The sequence below is a fragment of the Eriocheir sinensis genome, chromosome 52 (genome assembly GCF_024679095.1).
Source record: "Eriocheir sinensis breed Jianghai 21 chromosome 52, ASM2467909v1, whole genome shotgun sequence".
In the NCBI taxonomy this organism is placed as follows: Eukaryota; Metazoa; Arthropoda; class Malacostraca; order Decapoda; family Varunidae; genus Eriocheir; species Eriocheir sinensis.
In genome coordinates this window covers 5,998,122-6,017,700 of record NC_066560.1, presented here as the reverse complement: position 1 = coordinate 6,017,700, position 19,579 = coordinate 5,998,122, and the positions used below count along the sequence as shown (strand labels likewise).

The 19,579-nt window shown below is 46.6% G+C and overlaps 1 protein-coding gene and 1 long non-coding RNA gene across 11 annotated transcripts in view; one reads left to right on the top strand and one right to left on the bottom strand.

Annotated features, from left to right (window-relative positions):
* Positions 1 to 2,651: 2,651 nt before the first annotated feature.
* LOC126982967 (uncharacterized) overlaps positions 2,652 to 19,579 on the top strand; it is a 51,976-nt gene continuing 35,048 nt past the window's right edge. Inside the window, exons 1-2 of the long non-coding RNA XR_007735466.1 lie at positions 2,652 to 2,689; positions 4,625 to 4,695. This is a non-coding gene — a long non-coding RNA (uncharacterized LOC126982967). The remainder of the gene's footprint in view (positions 2,690 to 4,624; positions 4,696 to 19,579) is intronic.
* Positions 7,835 to 19,579, bottom strand: part of LOC126982962 (uncharacterized) — a 44,985-nt gene continuing 33,240 nt past the window's right edge. For 2 of the 10 annotated variants that reach the window (XM_050835306.1, XM_050835314.1), the window contains exon 6: positions 7,958 to 8,071. Coding sequence is in view for 5 of the 10 variants with exons in the window: in XM_050835311.1 (XP_050691268.1) it covers positions 8,132 to 8,336; positions 8,753 to 8,850; positions 10,809 to 11,029; positions 11,769 to 11,913 (669 nt within the window). In the remaining 5 variants the exon portion in view is untranslated. The other 8 variants (XM_050835311.1, XM_050835316.1, XM_050835318.1 and 5 more) reach the window with 8 other exon arrangements.

Below are 19,579 nucleotides of genomic sequence, written 5' to 3'. Positions count from 1 at the left end.
GTGTTATTTTTAAGTTTAAGGCGCGAACTGCTATCTCACGTCAGGTCCGGTGTAGCGTTGCCTGCCTTCACAAGTTGATTGTAGTAGGTGAGACAACACAATAGCCTTTAGTTAAGTGATGTGTAGCCGAGCGGTAGCCGTTATAAGTTTACTTTAGTTCACTTTAGTTCTCTCTCTCACATGGAGATTAAAACATACGAATGTACTTTAAGTATACTAACAGTATTATACAAAAGTTTACAGTTTGCGTGAGCGAGTCGCACGAAATGAGAGACAGCCACACCACAGGGCACGGGGCAGCAGAGCACCGCTCGCCTGCCCGTCACCCGTCTTCTCCCCTCGTCTTCGCGTTGTTCGCCCGTTTTATTTGCTTGTAGTTCGTCCGGAAGGGTGTGGGCTCCGGTTGATGACGGCTGATGAAAGTCATCATTTGCTGATCCTAGTGTCAGTTCATCACAGCTTCCCACGGCCAAAAGCACGACGTGTTGTTAAACATCCTGTTGTGCGACACCGACCGGGTGTCGCCACACGTACATTCACATGTACATTATAATATACACATTACATCGTGAGAGAGAGAGAGAGAGAGAGAGATATGCACTTTTATTTTTTTTTGCCATGTTCTTGTCGCACACGCACAACATGAAGGGTACAAAAACATCCTCAATACCACATAGAAACACGTACTAAAGCGGTTATCGATGCTGCTGTATGTAAAGAAGACCATTGTTGTTTCGTAATGTGATAGTAAATAATGTGTTGCGGAATTAGGTGCATATCCTAATGACTGCAGAGAGATAATTATCGTGATCAGGGGTATAATTATAGGAAGTACAGTTATGATAGGCTTACTCTCTCTCTCCCGCTGGTCGCGCCCTTATTCGGTCTGTCTCTTCCTTGATGCGCAGTCTTGATTTGGATATTCCTGCTATTGACGTGCCCCCAGGCCCGCCCCCGTGGTTGTTGCCAACGCCAGAGGTAAGTCTAACTCCTGCATCCAAGTCTGACCCGCCTCCCTTACAGCTGCAGTTGGTCATATAACACGTAGCAACAGTGACGTCCTCCATCACAGCTCCACACTGCCTCTACACTGACGGGTCACTCCAATCGGACGGTGCGGCTGGTTGCGCAGTTTTCTCGCCTGACTTGGAGCCTCCTCCTGGGGTTGGGTTGGCCGTCGCCTCCGTGACCACTCCAGCTCCACATTGCGTGAGCTATATGCCATATAAGATGCCGTCAGTCTCGTTTGTCAAAGGGGAGTAAATGCTGCCATTATTTGTGATTCGAAGTCCTTTTTATCTTTAATGAATGATCGTAAGCTGTGTGTCAAATTTTTATGGGTGCCATCTCATGTGGGTCTATATCACAATGTCACAGCTGACCGCCTAGCGAAGGAAGCCTGCCGTCTGCCTCCATGTGGTGATAGACGCCCCCTCTCCCTGCCCTGGAATCTCTCCAGAGTCCGCACCGCCGCCTTCCTTCCTGCACGGCGTCGTAGGGATGCAGAGAGGCCTCACAGCGTCACCATCAACCACTACGAGTCTGCCTGCCGCCACAAATACTCCTACCGACGCCGGGGCCTCATGGTTCGGAGACAACGTTGTCTCCGCGTCTGCGGCTGGACTACCGTCCACCGTGGCAGGTCGCCGGGGTGGAGGGGGAGCCTGTATTCACGGAATGTCGCCTGTGCCGCTCACCGATGTCGAACACCATTGAACATTACTGCCTGGCCTGCCCCACTGTTCGTGGTTTGCTACCCCAGGGACAGCCGTTGGATGCTGTCTGCCGCCACCTCTTAAGCCACGACTTCCTCGATGCAATCCTGGTGCGCCACCCTCGCTTTGGTGGATTTTCATGATGTCATGTGCCCTACGCGGCACTTGTACCGATATATCTTTATGAAGTGTGTATAGTGCATCAACTTGCTTCCTGTTTTAGTGTGTGTGTGTGTGTGTGTGTGTGTGTGTGTGTGTGTGTGTGTGTGTGTGTGTGTGTGTGTGTGTGTGTGTCCATTGTCTATAGTTAAACCAGATGCATTTGCTAAAAATTGTTTTGTCTGACGCTATTGCGCAATAAATTTATCAAACAACAACAATACTCTCTCTCTCTCTCTCTCTCTCTCTCTCTCTCTCTCTCTCTCTCTCTCTCTCTCTCTCTCTCTCTCTCTCTCTCATACCCACATTAAACTGTCCCTAAGCACTTAAAATCAATTACTTCCAGTCGTTTTTACCGTATCAGTAGCATAGCCATGGCACATAATATGTTATATTATAACGAATGATGTTTTTCGAGCAGAGGAAGTAGAGGTGATCATTATTACGTTATTGGTTTTATAAGCACGGGGAAGTGTAGCTAATGATGATGAATTACGTAAACGAAGCTCCGTGAATCCCGCGGAGGTTCAAAACGTCATCATTCGAGACTCCGAGACCAGCAGGAGGGCGATGTACAACGGTGCCAGATTGTCGTACTCAGCCGATTATATTTCCCGACTTCCTACCCCCAAACTGTCTTCTGGGCTCCAATAAGGAAACTAATTTATAGTTATCGTTAAACGAGTTAGATTCTGATGTTTCTTGGCAATAGTTAGGCGTCAGAAAAAGGTAAATACTGTGCTCCGAGTACGACAATCTGGCAACGGTGGCGAGACAGCAAGATGGCGGAGGTGGGAGGCAGCGGCAGCGTAGAGGTAAACATATTATCGTAAATTCTGACCACTAGAGACATTATAGCGTAGAGCAGCCATGTCGAATACTTGTTTAGGTCCTATGAAGTACGAGTATGGAGTACCAACCTTTTGGCATCATTATTTTCTTCCTCTTTATCTCCTTTTGTCATTCCTTTTCTTCCTTTTCTTATTCTCTTCGTCTTTTCTTCGTCCAATTCATCATTTTCTTCCTCTTTATCTCTTTTTGTCATTCCTTTTCTTCCTTTTCTTATTTTCTTCGTCTTTTCTTCGTCCAGTTCATTATTTTCTTCCTCTTTATCTCCTTTTGTCATTCCTTTTCTTCCTTTTCTTATTCTTTTCGTCTTTTCTTCGTCCAGTTCATTATTTTCTTCCTCTTTATCTCCTTTTGTCATTCCTTTTCTTCCTTTTCTTATTTTCTTCGTCTTTTCTTCGTCTATTTCATTATTTTCTTCCTCTTTATCTCCTTTTGTCATTCGTTTTCTTCCTTTTCTTATTCTTTTCGTCTTTTCTTCGTCTATTTCATTATTTTCTTCCTCTTTATCTCCTTTTGTCATTCCTTTTCTTCCTTTTCTTATTTTCTTCGTCTTTTCTTCGTCCAGTTCATTGTTTTCTTCCTCTTTATCTCCTTTTGTCATTCCTTTTCTTCCTTTTCTTATTTTCTTCTCCTTCCCCTTCTTATTTTCTTCGTCTTCTCTTTGTCCAATTCCCATTTTCTTCCTCTCAATCCCCTGTTGCCATTCACCTTATTCCTTTCCCTTTTTTATATTTTTTTTCTCCCCTTCTCCCTTTCCTTTCCTTTCGTCTTTTCTTCGTGCAATTAATTATTCTCCTCTTCTTAATTTCCCGTTTGCCAGTTCTGTTTACATTCTCCTTTCGTCTTCGTCTGCCACTTAAGCATCCTCGTCCTCTTTTGTTTTATTTTCGATACACTAAAATTTCAGACTCTCCTCCTTGACTCGTCCTCCGGTGAAAGGAATATCACTGGCGGCTTCCTTCCTTTTCCAGTCGCTAGTAACGGTTTTAATGCGTCAATCTCTCCACGTGTGTCTATCTCTGTATCTCTCTCTCTCTCTCTCTCTCTCTCTCTCTCTCTCTCTCTCTCTCTCTCTCTCTCTCTCTCTCTCTCTGCAATGTTTTTATGTTCTTTTTATCTCTTGTTTGGCACCAGTTAACTTTACATTCTTTCCCCAATCCTTCACCTCGAGTCAGATAGATTTGTCTGTTTCTCTTCCTCTTACTTTTCATCTTTCAACTCTGTGTGTGTGTGTGTGTGTGTGTGTGTGTGTGTGTGTGTGTGTGTGTGTGTGTGTGTGTGTGTGTGTGTGTGTGTGTGTGTGTGTGTGTGTGTGTGTGTGTGTGTGTGTGTGTGTGTGTGTGTGTGTGTGACAAGACGGCCAAACGTATTCGTGCTCTCCATGGCAAAGCGAGCGTGGTGCCCCGATATCCCTGCCCAGTTGCGGGACACTGGAGGAATAATACATTCTTATTCCAAGGGCGGGACGCAGGCGGCCATTGCTCCTCGGGACTCAGGATAGCCTCGAGTCCTTGGTCTGGAGGTCATTGTCAGGGCTTGGAATGTTCTTGTTTTTTTTTCTTTTTACTTTTTCTTTGTTGTTGTTGTTCTTATTCTTGTCTTGTTCTTGTTCTTCGTATTGTTCTTCTTACTCTTGTCCTTTTCCTCTTATTCTTTTTGTCCTCTTTTTTCTTCCTCTTCTTGTCCTTCTTTTCCTCTTCTTTTTTTTACCTTTTCCTCCTTCCTTTTCTTGTTTTGCTTTAACTTCTGTTTAGTACTACTACTACTACTACTACTACTACTACTGCTACGACTACTAATACTTTCTTTTCTTCTTCGTATTACCATCATCACCATCATTATCATCATCATCATCATCATCATCATTACTATTATCATCATTTCTATCATCATCATTACAGATCGCTGTCGGGGAGAATCACCTGATGGGCTGCTGGGGCTCCCATTGGACAGGTGTGCCCCCTCTCCACAGGTAAGCAACTATTCACAGGTGACCACAATGCCCGGCTATAGTCAAACCATTTCAAATAGTCCGTTTGGGAGTTCGATTCTGCGGGTCCTCTCCTCCCCTCTGCTCTGCCACCAGTCCAAACACCTATCTTTCTCTCTCATAATTACATCGAAGTAACATATGAGAGGAAGGGATAGGTGTTGAGAATACCCGCAGAATCGAACGCCTAAACGGACTATTCGAAATGGTTTGACTATACTTGTGTGTCCCTTTTTAAGGCCCAGTCACACTGACTGTACGACCTACTGACGACCTCCCGCGACCTGCAGGTCGCGGAAGGTCACACATGGTCGTGCGTGCGATCGTCATGTGTTTCTGTCCGCCGTGCGACCGAAAAGGTCGGCTGGAGGTTTTGGGTGCTGCACCAAAACCTCCAGCCGACCTCCCAGGTCGCTGCCGGTTGTAAAAAAGGTTGCCGTCCGTTGGCCGAATGTACTGCGTCTGGACGGCAAGCGGACTGCCACCGGTGGCCGACAGATGACGGTTAACTGGTGAATGGCGGCCGGATGGCAGACGGCCAAATGTGTGGATCACCTCTGCCTAACGAAAACAAAGTACTGCAGGACATGATGTATACAGCAAAAACAATTAGAATCTGTGGAGCTAATGGCTTTCATCCATTTCAAAAAGAATTGTAAATATCAAGATAGCGCTACTATAAATACTCGCCTGCGCCACAACGGGCTGGGGCGACCATCAGGCCCCCACCAGTGAAAAAGCCTAACGGCGTAATAGGCAGCGACGTAAAAAAAAAAAAAAAAAAAAAAATCATCTCTGCCCAGGTTGATAGAAATGCTTTAGAACGAATATGATGTAACATACATACTAGCATACGGGTTGAACCAAGATTGCTTGGAGCTTTTTTTGCATGTCTACACTTAAGTTTTGTGCCATTATTCCTCGTTCGCAAAGTGTCATCGTGTAATGCCATGAAACTGTAGCCCCCCCTGTCGCCTTACAGTCCCTCCCCCCTCCCTGTTTTCCAGACACCGTCTAGACACATGTCCGTTTCGCCTATGGTTGGCTGCGTCCTTAGCAACCTCATTTTTCCTTCTTACTAAATTTTGTTCACCAAAATAAATCAGTTCTAGTCTTTTGTAAACCCTCCCTACCTCCCAGCTTTGTTCCCGACTTAATTGTTCCCCAGAGAGAGCTAATTTAACACTTCCCTCCCTCCCCATAAATCACGCCTTGAGACACGTCAATTTTCAACAACACACGCGCCCCTCTCTCTCGCCGGGCCCGCGGGCCAGTCTCCGTTCATCCGCCCTATAGATAAGACCTGCCTTCACGTTGCTCGTGTTTCCCCACCCCAAATATCAGTAAATTCTCACTCTTTCCCTTGTGTTAATATATTACTATATATCTACATATCCAGTGTAATTAAGCGAGTCTCCGTTCATCCGCCCTATAGGCCCTTTTGGTGACCAGTCAGCGCGTCTCGTCCACTCCAATTCACGCACACACATACACTCCCCCCCCCCCCGCCCCACGCGTTTCCCCAAACGTCTCACCCAAGCATTACTAATATGTAGTCGCGTTTTTGTTACCCTTGTGTGGTAGCCATAGGCTCGACAAGGGAAGTTTGTTAGGGTGTAAGGTTCTCAGTAGTAACTATATTTTTGTAATTTCACAAGGCCGGCCTAGGCTCTAGCATAGACTATGGCTCTAGAACAAACAATTATATCTTTGTAACAAATGTCTCCGTAAAATTCCCCTTGTAATTATATTATTTTGGTTATCACTGTCCCTCATTTAATCTTAAGGTTACGAGTTGATCAGCCAGACGACACGCAAGGAAATCCGTACCTTCACGTCTCCCTCCCTCTTCTGTGTCTACGTTGCCCCCTCAAGTGTTTTCTCCCGTCTTTCATCCGGCGTAGCTAAAGTGTAGTCAGTTTTATTTTCTCCCCATTGTGCAGGAGGTTCCGACCCTCATCGTGGTGGCAGCCTACCTTCTATAGTCGTTCGCATTCAATTACGCAGGAGTTTATTCAAGTCTTTAATTTGTTCTATGCTCAGGAAGTTAACGTACATGCAGTAAAATTCAGTAAGATTCAGTCATAGTAAAAAAGAGTAAAGAACGCCCCCCCAATTTTCCGGGGCACTACAATCGATCATAAACAATTTTGGGTAAAGATTCATTTTAGTACCGTGCCAGTATTTCATTACCTGCCTTATGAAACATCACTAGCTCTTCATATATCTTTTCTACAAACGTTCAACAATCATGGAAATGCTTTCAAAATCCAATTCAAGGAATATATATTGTTGAAAATAGGGGATAATATTCACGAAAGCGTAGCCTTCTCTGGCGGCGCCCGCGGTGACGGTGCCGCCAACGCAGCCGCAAAATAGCTCGCAGAGGGTTTAGGGTGGGGGACCATTTTTAAACTACTCCAACCGAACTTTACGACCTGCTAACGGGGGGGCGCCCCCCTCGATCCCCCCTTCTAACCAGAGGGGGGCTGGACCCCCCCCCCCCCCACACACACACACACATGTACATGCGACTTATTTCTGCGAGGAGGTATTTCTCGCAACACCGGGTGCACCGCCGCCGCGACCACCGCCAGAGGAGGCTACGCTTTCGTGAAAATCATCCCCTATTTTCAACAATAAATAGTACCTGAATTGGATTTTGAAAGCGTTTCCATTATTGTTGAACGTTTGTAGAAAAAAAAATATATGAAGAGCTAGTGATTTTTCATAAGGTAGGTAATGAGATACTGGCACGGTACTAAAACGAAGCTTAACCCAATTTTGATTTGTCCACATTCGTAAATCCATGAAGTATTTTAAAACATTCGATCAGTTTTCCTCGGAGGCGACGTTTCTCAAGAGAGAACATGTTAAAGGTGGAAAGCCTCTCTTCGTAGAGTGTGTGTGTGTGAGAGTGAGAGAGTATGTGTGAGTGAGAGAGAGAGCCTTACCTGTGCTGCGGAGGGAAGGTGGAGGGAGAAAGTGAGCGAGGAGGTGCCGACAGCAAGAGACTTTTATTTTCTATGTACTACTACTACTACTACAACTACTACTACTACAACTACTACAACTACTACAACTACTACTACTACTACAACTACCCCGCCAATACAACCTGCTTGTCGCCCTACGATGTAGCCGGATTGCTTGTTCGTAGCTCGAGACACCGTTCGTCACCCGAGACGCTTTTTGTTAGGAAAAATTTTCATGAACCGATTTGTTCGTAATGAGAGGCGCTCGTGACCCGAGGTTCCACTGTATTTATAAAAAAGCAGGTACATCAAGATCACCAGACATCATTCCTTAACACACACACACACACACACAGGTCCTGCCAGGTTCACATACTCATAGCCTCGGATTCATGAGGAGGGTGGCAGTAGTGGTGGGAGGGGCACTGAGGGTGATGGGTGAGCTACACAAACTGGAGGGTCACTTTTGAGGCGATGAACTGCCAGACTTTGAGCACCGGCATGCTGAGGATCCGTTCAGCGGGCAGCGGGCAGGTCGAGTAGGTGGATCCGCACTGCTTGAGGGGCTCGCTAAGGCCTTCCCTTGAAGCCTTCATGTAGCGCCAGAAGAGGGAGTCCTGTGTAGTGTTCACCGGTCCGCGCAGCATTCTGGCCGAGGGATAATTGTGAATGTTGCTTTATAGTGTAGGAATGCTAGCTTAGGCTACAATTGACCATCCCATTCCCCTTTCCTCTTCTACAAAATCCTCTCTACATACACTGTCAAGTTGCTTCTTTGCCCTTCCATCATCTACAACCCCCTTTACACATACTCTGTCACTATGCTTCTTTTTCCTTTCCCTTTTCCTCGTCTACAAAATCTCTGCACACACTATCACTGCTTCTTTTCCTTTCCTTCTCTCTTCTGCAAACTCTCTCTACCCATGTCATCACTTTGCCTCTGCCCCTTTCATCTTTTACATCCCCATTACACACTAACACATTACTCCTTTCCCTCTCCTCCCTCTTCACATATCACTCTGCCTCCATTTCCCCTCCTTTGCAAGCACTCCCATAGCACACACCTCAGCTCCTTCAAGAAGATTTGGCCAATGGGGTTAAAGGCTTCAGGCTCAGCGGACAGCTCGCATAATAGACGCTCTTGGCAGGGCAGAGTTGGCAGCTGTGGGGGAAGAGATGTGCGGGTTAGAGGATGGTAGTGTGTGTGTGTGTGTGTGTTTAACCTTCCGCTGCAGTCACTTATTTCTTTGCTGGTCGGTTGTTTCAATTTTTATTTTTTTATTTTTGTTTCATTGATTGTATCTTGCCAGGACGGTCCGCCAAGTACGAAACCGCGAACATTGAAACTGTGAATACAGAATAGGCGAAAACGAAGGGTGATTCTCCTCCTCCTCCTCCTGCCACTACTACTACTACTACTACTATTACTATTACATAAAAGATACCTCCACCCATGTTTATTTTCCGGACACATAATCATGGAGGGCTAATGACTGTGGCATCCAACCATATATCTACTACTACTTAGCACTAAATCTATACATAACACCCTATCATCTGTTGCATCTAGATCTCCCTTTCCATCCCTACTCATGTCACTCTCGACTCACCCTAATGTCACTCTCCACCGTTGTGGCCTCATAGTCCATATTGGAGATGTTGGTGGCTTTTGGGCCAGTGTCTGGTGCCCCTGAGACATAGGATGGCTGACCTGAGCAGGGAGAACGAGAGGCGACACCTCATCCAGGTGACAACGTGGCTCCTTGGCTGATGCTGCTTTTCTGAGATCAGCTCCGCGAGTCGTGCGTAGAGGCATCGGGCCCTGGGACCCATCCCGCCGGATGTGGTGAAGACGAGGGGGGTGAAGCTGCCCTGATCCACATGTTGGATTCTTTCACCGTATGCCCTTGTCTTCTCCTTCTCGTTCCTGTGGTGGGCGGCTTCCAGGGGCAGCTCACGGTGACAGGCAGCCATCGGGTCGAATATGCGGATGTCCATGAACTCCCCCTGTCCGCGCACCCAGAATCCGCGGGCACTTACATCAACCCGTGCCTCCTGTGAGGTATTGGCTGTCCTGTACCGAAGGTGTTCGCCGCCCAGGGGAAGCAGTGCCGGCTCGGTAGTGACGTCTTGGCATACCTCCCCGAGCATGCTGGCTGTCAGATCCCTCACCTCATCGTGTCGAATACAGACGTGAGTGAGTGAGTGACATCATTATTTTGGTGATCCACATGCACAGAGATCAGGCAGCCCCTCAATCGGCCAGCCATATCTCAGAGCAACGGCGTCGACAAATTCTTGTTTGTTGAGGCTGAAGCCTTTTGCTCTGATTGGAAGTGACGTGAGCCAGTTAGAGGCGCCTGCCTCCTGTGCTGTGTGGATTTTTCTACACATTTCTGTGGACAGGTGGTGTGTAAGACGGTCCAGCTCGTCCTTTTGGGCCTGGTGTCTTTCTTCTGAAAAATTTCTTTTGATTTCTCTTATTTCAGTTTGGTCTACGACTACTACTACTACTACTACTACTACTACTTCTACTACTTCCACTACTACTGCCACAACTACTACTAATAATAATAATACATCTACCACTACTACTACTACTTTTTTATATTTTTTTACGTTGCCTATTGCGCCGGTAGGCATCTTCCCGGTGGGGCCTGATGGTCGGCCCAAGGCTTCTTCCAGGTGGGGCCTGATGGTCTGCCCAGCCCGTTCTGGCGCAGGCGAGTGTTTATAGTGGCGCCATCTTGCATTGGCTCATGCTGCCCCCACGGAACTCGTTCTTGATTCGCTTGGACGGCTTCCTCTAGAGTCCGGGTTGATGGGTGGTCTTCAGGACAGCATGTGGGTAGTTTTAAGCCACTCGGCGGTGACTGAAAAATCCGAGTGGTAGCATGAGGATTCGAACCCGCGTCGTCCATCACGCGGCGAATGTGGGTCCAGTACGCTATCACTTCGGCCACCGCCTACCCTACTACTACTGCTACTATTACTACTACTACTATAACAACTCCTCCTCCTCCTCCCCTTCCTCCTCTTGCTACTACTACTACTACTACTACTACTTCTACTACTACTACTACTACTACTACTACTGCTACCACCCCTACCACTGCGTACCTCGAGGTGTGAGAAGTAGGTAGTGAGGCGCGAGAGGGGCTGTTCGTAGGCCGGGTCCCACGCCAGGTCCTCCGGGAAGGGGTGCAGGCGGCGGCGGGTGTTCTCCGCCTCCTCGTCGCCCCACGAGGCGACGTCGCTCAGCCCCAAGTCATGCAATGCCCTACCGGACTCGGGTCTCAGGGTGGGCACGGCGAATGAGATGGGCATGGTGAGGAGAAAAGCTGCAATGGAGGATAGTGTTATAGTTGTTTCTTTATCGTTGTTGTTGTTGTTGGGTGTTTTTTTATTCCTTTTTTCTACTTGTCTCCCTTCTTGATATTTTCTCATGTTCTTTCTTACTTTCTTTCTTTCTGTCTATCCTTCTTTCTCTTACTTTTCCCCCTTTTCCTTTCCTCTCTATCTTGCTCCTCACATGTTATCCCAGTCTCTCTCTCTCTCTCTCTCTCTCTCTCTCTCTCTCTCTCTCTCTCTCTCTCTCTCTCTCTCTCTCTCTCTCTCTCTCTCTCTCTCTCTCTCTCTCTCTCTCTCTCTCTCTCTCTCTCTCTCTCTCTGCAGTTTTCTTTTCCTCCCCTTCATTCTTTTCTTGATCCTCTTCCAGTCAAGCGAAGCAAAGTAGTAAACGTTAGATTTTTTTTCTTTCTAGTTCAAAAGGGCGAAAGTGTGTGTGTGTGTGTGTGTGTGTGTGTGTGTGTGTGTGTGTGTGTGTGTGTGTGTATGGTTTGCGTTCACGATGAAGAGGAAGGGAGGGGGAAGGGGAAAGGAGGAAGGGGAGTGAGGAGGAGAGGATGGAAGAGGGGAGGAAGGAGGAGGGGGAAGAGGGGAGGGAGAGAGGAAGAAAGGGGAGGAGGCAGAGGCTGGGGATTACGTAGTTGAGAGAGAGAGAGAGAGAGAGAGAGAGAGAGAGAGAGAGAGAGAGAATAATGTGAAGGGTAAAGGGGAAGAGAAGAGGAGGGGGCTTACCTAGTAAAACGGGGGCGTCTGGGTTGATATAGGCGAAACGTTTTTCACGTCGCCCACCGTCCACTCGGCCCTCCACCACCATCACCACCACCACCACCACCATCGCCGCCACCATCACCACCTCCATGCTGCCTCGACTTCTCATGGTGCTGCAATGAAAGCGTTGTCATTATTATTATTATTATTGTTATTATTATTATTATTATTATTATTATTATTTACTGTTTGTGTTGTTGATTTGCGTTATAAGAGATTTTTGAGCAGGGGGATCGTTAGTTTCACACACACACACACACACACACACACACACACACACACTCCGATAGCTCAATCGGAAGAGCTGCGCTGCCAGGCTTTGCAGCCGGACAGGGCGGCGGTTCGAGCCCGCTCAGGCCGGATTCTTTCCGCTGACAAAGAATGGTTACTGTCCCCCCTTGAGCAAGGGGGATGGGGTGTGGTGTGTGAGGTCCTGGCAGTACCCAGAGATCGACTATAGAGAGCACTTGCTCATGTCGGGAGGGGACTTGCTGGCTATTACGAGTCCACCTCGTGATCAGGCCGTGGTGAGCACACACACACACACACACACACACACACACACACACACATCAAAGAGGTGATTGGTGTGGTTAATGTCCGGGAAAAGAAATAAAGAATGCAGCACTGTTCATTGCGCGCTTGTGTGTGTAAGGGGGGGGGGGTGGATACGAGAGAGAGAGAGAGAGTAAACTAATTGATGTGCATGAAGGGAAATCTATGAATGGGATAGGATGCTTAGAGAGAGAGAGAGAGTGGGGGCGAGAGGGGGAGGGGGGGAGGGTACCCACTCTCGCCTTCCAAGCCAGAGGAGACTAGTATTCCGTCCGGCTCCTTGTATGTAATGGGCCATTAAGTGCGCGGCGCCTGAGCTGAAAGGGAACGGCGCATTACGGATGGGAGGCGAGAGGATGAATGCTAGCCCCGGAAAGGAGAGGAAGGAGGAGAACACCGCTGGGAGTGTCAGAAGAAGGATGGCAAGGAAGGAGAGCGAGAGTAAAGGAAGGGAAGGGAAGGAAGAGACGAGAAATAAAGAAAGAAAGGAATGAGAATGAATGTTAGCCCCGGAAAGGAAGGGAAGGAGAAAAGGGATGCTGGGAATGTCAGATGAACGAGGGCAAGGAAAGGAAGCGAAATAATGAATGAAGGCAATGGGAAGAAGAGTCGGGAAAGGAAGAAAGAAAGTAGGGAAGGGAGGATATGAATGTTAATCCAGGAAAGGAGAGGAAGGAGGGAAAGGATACCGGTAAAGTCAGAAGGAAAGGAGGGGAAAGGAAAGCGCTGTTTTTCCTTCTCTTTTATTTCCTTCGTCTTCTTCCTGTGTGTTTTCTCCTCTTAATACCCTGTAATCAGTTCTCTTGTTATTCCATTAGTTTTCTCTTCCTCCAATTCGTTATTCTCCTCCTCTTTATTTCCCTTTGTCATTCCCCTTATTTTCCTCCCCACCTTTCTCTCATTTCCTCTCTCTACTCTTCTTCCTTTTCGTTATTATCCTCCTTAATATCCTGTTGTCAGTCCTCTTATTCCCTTTCTATTTTTTTCGTTTTTCTCTTCTCCTTTCCTTTTCATTCCCTTCGTCGTTTCTTCGTCCAATTTGTTTTCTTCCTCTTTATTCCATTTTGTCCTTCCTTTTCTTCCCTCTCTTATTATCTTCTCCTTTCCCTTATTATTCTCTTCGTCTTTTCTTCGTCCAGTTCATTATTTTCTTCCTCTTGTCATTCCTTGTTGTCATGACTCGTATCTAGGGAGCATTGTCGTATCTACGGGAACTCTTCGTCAATCTCGTCCTTCCCACATTCGTTCCTTCCTTTGCTCCCCTCGTCCCCCACCATCACATAAGCCTTTGGGATGAGGCACGCGGCTGTAGGATGGTGGTAGTGGTGGGGTTGGGTTCTCCCCCTTCCCCCCCCACCCACCCCGCCCTATGTCCTGCCCGCTACCCGCCCTATCCTCCCTTTATTGGGCTTGGATTCAAGTAACTTTTTTGCACTCGAGTCCGAGGGCGATTACATTGTGACATCACGAATCCAAGTACGAGTTCAATTACTCTGTTTTACAACTGAACTTGAGTCCACGTACGAGTTACGCGGCGTGTGGCGCATGACAAGACGGCCAAGCGCACGTGCTCTCCATGGCAAGGCGAGCCATGGTGGTGGTGATGGTGGTGATGATGGTGGTCAGTTGCGGGACATTGGAAGAAGGATACATTCTTATTCCAAGGGCGGGACGCAGGCAGCCATTGCTCCTCGGGGTCATGACTCAGGATAGCCTCGAATCCTTGGTCTGGAGGGTTTTGTAATGGCTTGGAATGTTCTTGTTTTTTTTCTCTTTTTACTTTTTCTTTGTTATTGTTGTTGTTCTTATTCTTGCCTTGTTTTTGTTCTTCGTCTTGTTCTTGTTCTTATCGTTCTTCGCCGTGTTCTTGTTCTTTGTCTTGTTTTTGTTTATCGTCTTGTTCTTGTTCTTCAACTTGTTCTTTTGTCTTGTTCTTGTTCTTCGTCTTGTTCTTGATCTTGTTCTCCGTCTTGTTCTTGTTCTTCTTGTTCTTCGTCTTTTTTTTTTCTTTTTTTTTTTTTTTTTTTTTTTTTACAGCTAAGGAGACAGCTCAAGGGCGCAAAGAAAAAAAAAGAAAAAAAGGCCCGCTACTCACTGCTCCCGAACAGAGGTTAAAGGAGTGTCCAAAATCAGAGGTTAATTTCGGGAGGAGAGGTGTCCTGATACCCTCCTCTTGAAAGAGTTCAAGTCGTAGGCAGGAGGAAATACAGATGAAGGAAGATTGTTCCAGAGTTTACCAGCGTGAGGGATGAAAGAGTGAAGATGATGGTTAACTCTTGCATAAGAGGTTTGGACAGTATAGGGATGAGCATGAGTAGAAAGTCGAGTGCAGCGGGGCCGCGGGAGGGGGGGAGGCATGCAGTTAGCAAGTTCAGAAGAGCAGTCAGCGTGGAAATATCGAGAGAAGATAGAAAGAGAGGCAACATTGCGGCGGAATTTAAGAGGTAGAAGACTATCAGTATGAGGAGGAGAGCTGATGAGACGAAGAGCCTTAGCCTCCACTCTGTCCAGAAGAGCTGTGTGAGTGGAGCCCCCACGCACATGAGATGCATACTCCATACGAGGGCGGACAAGGCCCTTGTATATGGACAGCAACTGTGCAGGGGAGAAGAACTGGCGGAGACGGTACAGAACGCCCAGCCTCGAGGAAGCTGATTTAGTAAGAGATGAGATATGAAGTTTCCAGTTAAGATTTTGAGTTAAGGATAGACCGAGGATGTTTAGTGTTGAGGAAGGTGATAGCTGGGTGTTGTCAAAGAATAGGGGATAGTTGTTTGGAAGATTGTGTCGAGTGGATAGGTGGAGAAACTGTGTTTTTGAGGCGTTGAAGGACACCAGGTTCTTCTTGCCCCAATCGGAAATAATAGTAAGGTCTGAGGCTAAGCGTTCTGCAGCCTCCAGCCTTGAGTCGTTAAGTTCCTGAAGGGTGGGTCTTCTATTAAAGAAGTTGAATAATGCAGAGTGGAATCATCGGCGTAGGAATGGATAGGACAGTTCGTTTTGGAAAGAAGATCATCAATGAACAACAGAAAAAGAGTGGGAGATAGGACAGAACCCTGTGGGACACCACTGTTAATAGATTTAGGGGAAGAACAGTGACCGTCTACCACGGCAGAAATAGAACGGTCAGAAAGGAAACTGGAGATAAAGGTACAGAGAAGGATAGAAACCGTAGGAGGGTAGTTTAGAAAGCAAAGATTTGTGCCAGACCCTATCAAAAGCTTTTGATATGTCCAGCGCAATAGCAAAAGTTTCACCGAAACGGCTAAGAGAGGATGACCAAGAGTCAGTTAAGAAGGCTAGGAGATCACCAGTAGAACGCCCTTGCGGAACCCATACTGGCGATCAGATAGAAGGTCAGAAGTGGAAAGGTGCTTTTGAATCTTCCGGTTAAGGATTGATTCAAAAGCTTTAGATAGACAAGAAAGTAAAGCAATAGGACGGTAGTTTGAGGGATTGGAGCGGTCACCCTTCTTAGGTACAGGCTGTATGAAGGCATACTTCCAGCAAGAAGGAAAGGTAGATGTTGACAGGCAGAGGCGAAAGAGTTTGACCAGGCAGGGTGACAGCACGGAGGCACAGTTTTTAAGGACAATAGGAGGCACTCCATCAGGTCCATAAGCCTTCTGAGGATTGAGGCCAGAGGGCATAGAAAACATCATTTTGAAGAATCTTTATAACAGGCAAAAGGAGTCAGAGGGGGATGAGTAGGAGGAATATGCCCAGAATCGTCCAGTGGAGTTTTAGAAAAGTTTGAGAAGAGTTCAGCCTTAGAGATAGATGAGACGGCAGTGTTGCCGTCAGGACTGAGGAGTGGAGGAAAGATGAAGAAGTGAAGTTGGAGGAGATGTTTTTGGCTAGATGCCAGAAGTCACGGGAAGAGTTAGAGAAAGCAAGGTTTTGACATTTTCTATTAATGAAAGAATTTTTGGTTAGTCGGAGAATAGATTTGGCACGATTTCGGGCAGAAATGTAAAGTTCATAATTAGCATTAGTTTGAAGGCTCTGGTATCTTTTGTGAGCTACCTCTCTATCATTGACAGCACGAGAACAAGCGTGATTAAACCAAGGCTTTTTAGCGTGAGGAGTAGAGAAAGAACGAGGAATGTATGCCTCCATTCCAGAGACAATCACCTCTGTGATGCGCTGAGCACACACAGAGGGGTCTCTATCCTGGAAGCAATAATCATTCCACGGGAAATCGGAAAAGTACATCCTCAGGTCGTCCCACCGAGCTGAAGCAAAATGCCAGAAGCATCGCCTCCTCGGTGGGTCCAGAGGGTGTACAGGAGCGATAGGACAGGATGCAGAAATAAGATTGTGATCGGAGGAGCCCAACGGAGAGAACAGTTTGACAAAATAAGCAGAAGGGTTTGAGGTAAGGAAGAGGTCTAGAATGTTGGGCCGATCTCCAAGACGGTCAGGAATACGTGTAGGGTGCTGGACCAACTGCTCTAGGTCGTTGAGGATAGCAAAGTTGTAGGCTTGTTCACCAGGATGGTCAGATGTTCATCATTTTCTTCCTTCCATTTCCCTGTTGTCATTCTCTTTATTTCTTTCTCTTCTTTTATTTTTTTCCCTTCCCTTCTCTCTTTCCTTTCCTATCCTTTCGTCTTTTCTTCGTTCAATTGTTGTCATTCCTCTTATTCCTTTCTCTTCTTATATTTTTTCCCTTCCTTTCTCCCTTCCCTTTCTTTTCCTTTCGTCTTTTCTTCGTGCAATTAATTATTCTCCTCTTCTTAATTTCCCGTTTGCCAGTTCTGTTTACATTCTCCTTTCGTCTTCGTCTGCCACTTAAGCATTCTCGTCCTCTTTTGTGTTTTATTTTCGATACTCTAAAATTTCAGATTCTCCTCCTTGACTCGTCCTCCGGTGAAAGGAATATCACTGGCGGCTTCCTTCCGTTTCCAGTCGCTAGTAACGGTTTTAATGCGTCAATCTCTCCACGTGTGTCTATCTCTGTATCTCTCTCTCTCTCTCTCTCTCTCTCTCTCTCTCTCTCTCTCTCTCTCTCTCTCTCTCTCTCTCTCTCTCTCTCTCTCTCTCTCTCTCTCTCTCTCTCTCTCTCTCTCTCTCTCTCTCTCTCTCTCTCTCTCTCTCTCTCTCTCTCTCTCTCTCTGCAATGTTTTTTATGTTCTTTTTATCTCTTGTTTGGCACCAGTTAACTTTACATTCTTTCCCCAATCCTTCACCTCGAGTCAGTTAGATTTGTCTGTTTCTCTTCCTCTTACTTTTCATCTCTCAACTCTGTGTGTGTGTGTGTGTGTGTGTGTGTGTGTGTGTGTGTGTGTGACAAGACGGCCAAACGTATACGTGCTCTCCATGGCAAAGCGAGCGTGGTGCCCCGATATCCCTGCCCAGTTGCGGGACATTGGAGGAATAATACATTCTTATTCCAAGGGCGAGACGCAGGCGGCCATTGCTCCTCGGGACTCAGGATAGCCTCGAGTCCTTGGTCTGGAGGTCATTGTCAGGGCTTGGAATGTTCTTGTTTTTTTTCTTTTTTACTTTTTCTTTGTTGTTGTTGTTGTTCTTATTCTTGTCTTGTTCTTGTTCTTCGTCTTGTTCTTGTTCTTCGTCTTTTTCTTCTTACTCTTGTCCTTTTCCTCTTATTCTTTTTGTCCTCTTTTTTCTTCCTCTTCTTGTCCTTCTTTTCCTTTTCTTTTTTTTACCTTTTCCTCCTTCCTTTTCTTGTTTTGCTTTAACTTCTGTTTACTACTACTACTACTACTACTACTGCTACGACTACTAATACTTTCTTTTCTTCTTCGTATTACCATCATCACCATCATTATCATCATCATCATCATCATCATCATCATCATCATTATCATTACTATTATCATCATTTCTATCATCATCATTACAGATCGCTGTCGGGGAGAATCACCTGGTGGGCTGCTGGGGCTCCCATTGGACAGGTGTGCCCCCTCTCCACAGGTAAGCAACTATTCACAGGTGACCACAATGCCCGGCTATAGTCAAACCATTTCAAATAGTGCGTTTGGGAGTTCGATTCTGCGGGTCCTTTCCTCCCCTCTGCTCTGCCACCAGTCCAAACACCTATCTTTCTCTTTCATAATTACATCGAAGTAACATATGAGAGGAAGGGATAGGTGTTGGGAATGTGTGGCAGAGCAGAGGGGAGGAAAGGACCCGCAGAATCGAACGCCTAAACGGACTATTCGAAATGGTTTGACTATACTTGTGTGTCCCTTTTTAAGGCCCAGTCACACTGACTGTACGACCTACTGACGACCTCCCGCGACCTGCAGGTCGCGGAAGGTCACACATGGTCGTGCGTGCGATCGTCATGTGTTTCTGTCCGCCGTGCGACCGAAAAGGTCGGCTGTAGGTTTTGGGTGCTGCACCAAAACCTCCAGCCGACTCCCAGGTCGCTGCCGTTTGTAAAAAAGGTTGCCGTCCGTTGGCCGAATGTACTGCGTCTGGACGGCAAGCGGACTGCCACCGGTGGCCGACAGATGACGGTTAACTGGTGAATGGCGGCCGGATGGCAGACGGCCAAATGTGTGGATCACCTCTGCCTAACGAAAACAAAGTACTGCAGGACATGATGTATACAGCAAAAACAATTAGAATCTGTGGAGCTAATGGCTTTTATCCATTTCAAAAAGAATTGTAAATATCAAGATAGCGCTACTATAAATACTCGCCTGCGCCACAACGGGCTGGGGCGACCATCAGGCCCCCACCAGTGAAAAAGCCTAACGGAGCAATAGGCTGCGACGTAAAAAAAAAAAAAAAAAAAAAAAAAAAAAACATCTCTGCCCAGGTTGATAGAAATGCTTTAGAACGAATATGATGTAACATACTAACATACAGGTTAAACCAAAATTGCTTGGAGCTTTTTTTGCATGTCTACATTTAAGTTTTGTGCCATTATTCCTCGTTCGCAAAGTGTCATCGTGTAATGCCATGAAATTGTAGCGCCCCCCTGTCGCCTTACAGTCCCTCCCCCCTCCCTGTTTTCCAGACACCGTCTAGACACATGTCCGTCTCGCCTATGGTTGGCTGCGTCTTTAGCAACCTCATTTTTCCTTCTTACTAAATTTTCTCACCAAAATAAATCAGTTCTAGTCTTTTGTAAACCCTCCCTACCTCCCAGCTTTGTTTCCAACTTAATTGTTCCCCAGAGAGCTAATTTAACACTTTCATCCCTCCCCATAAATCACGCCTTGAGACACTTCAATTTTCAACAA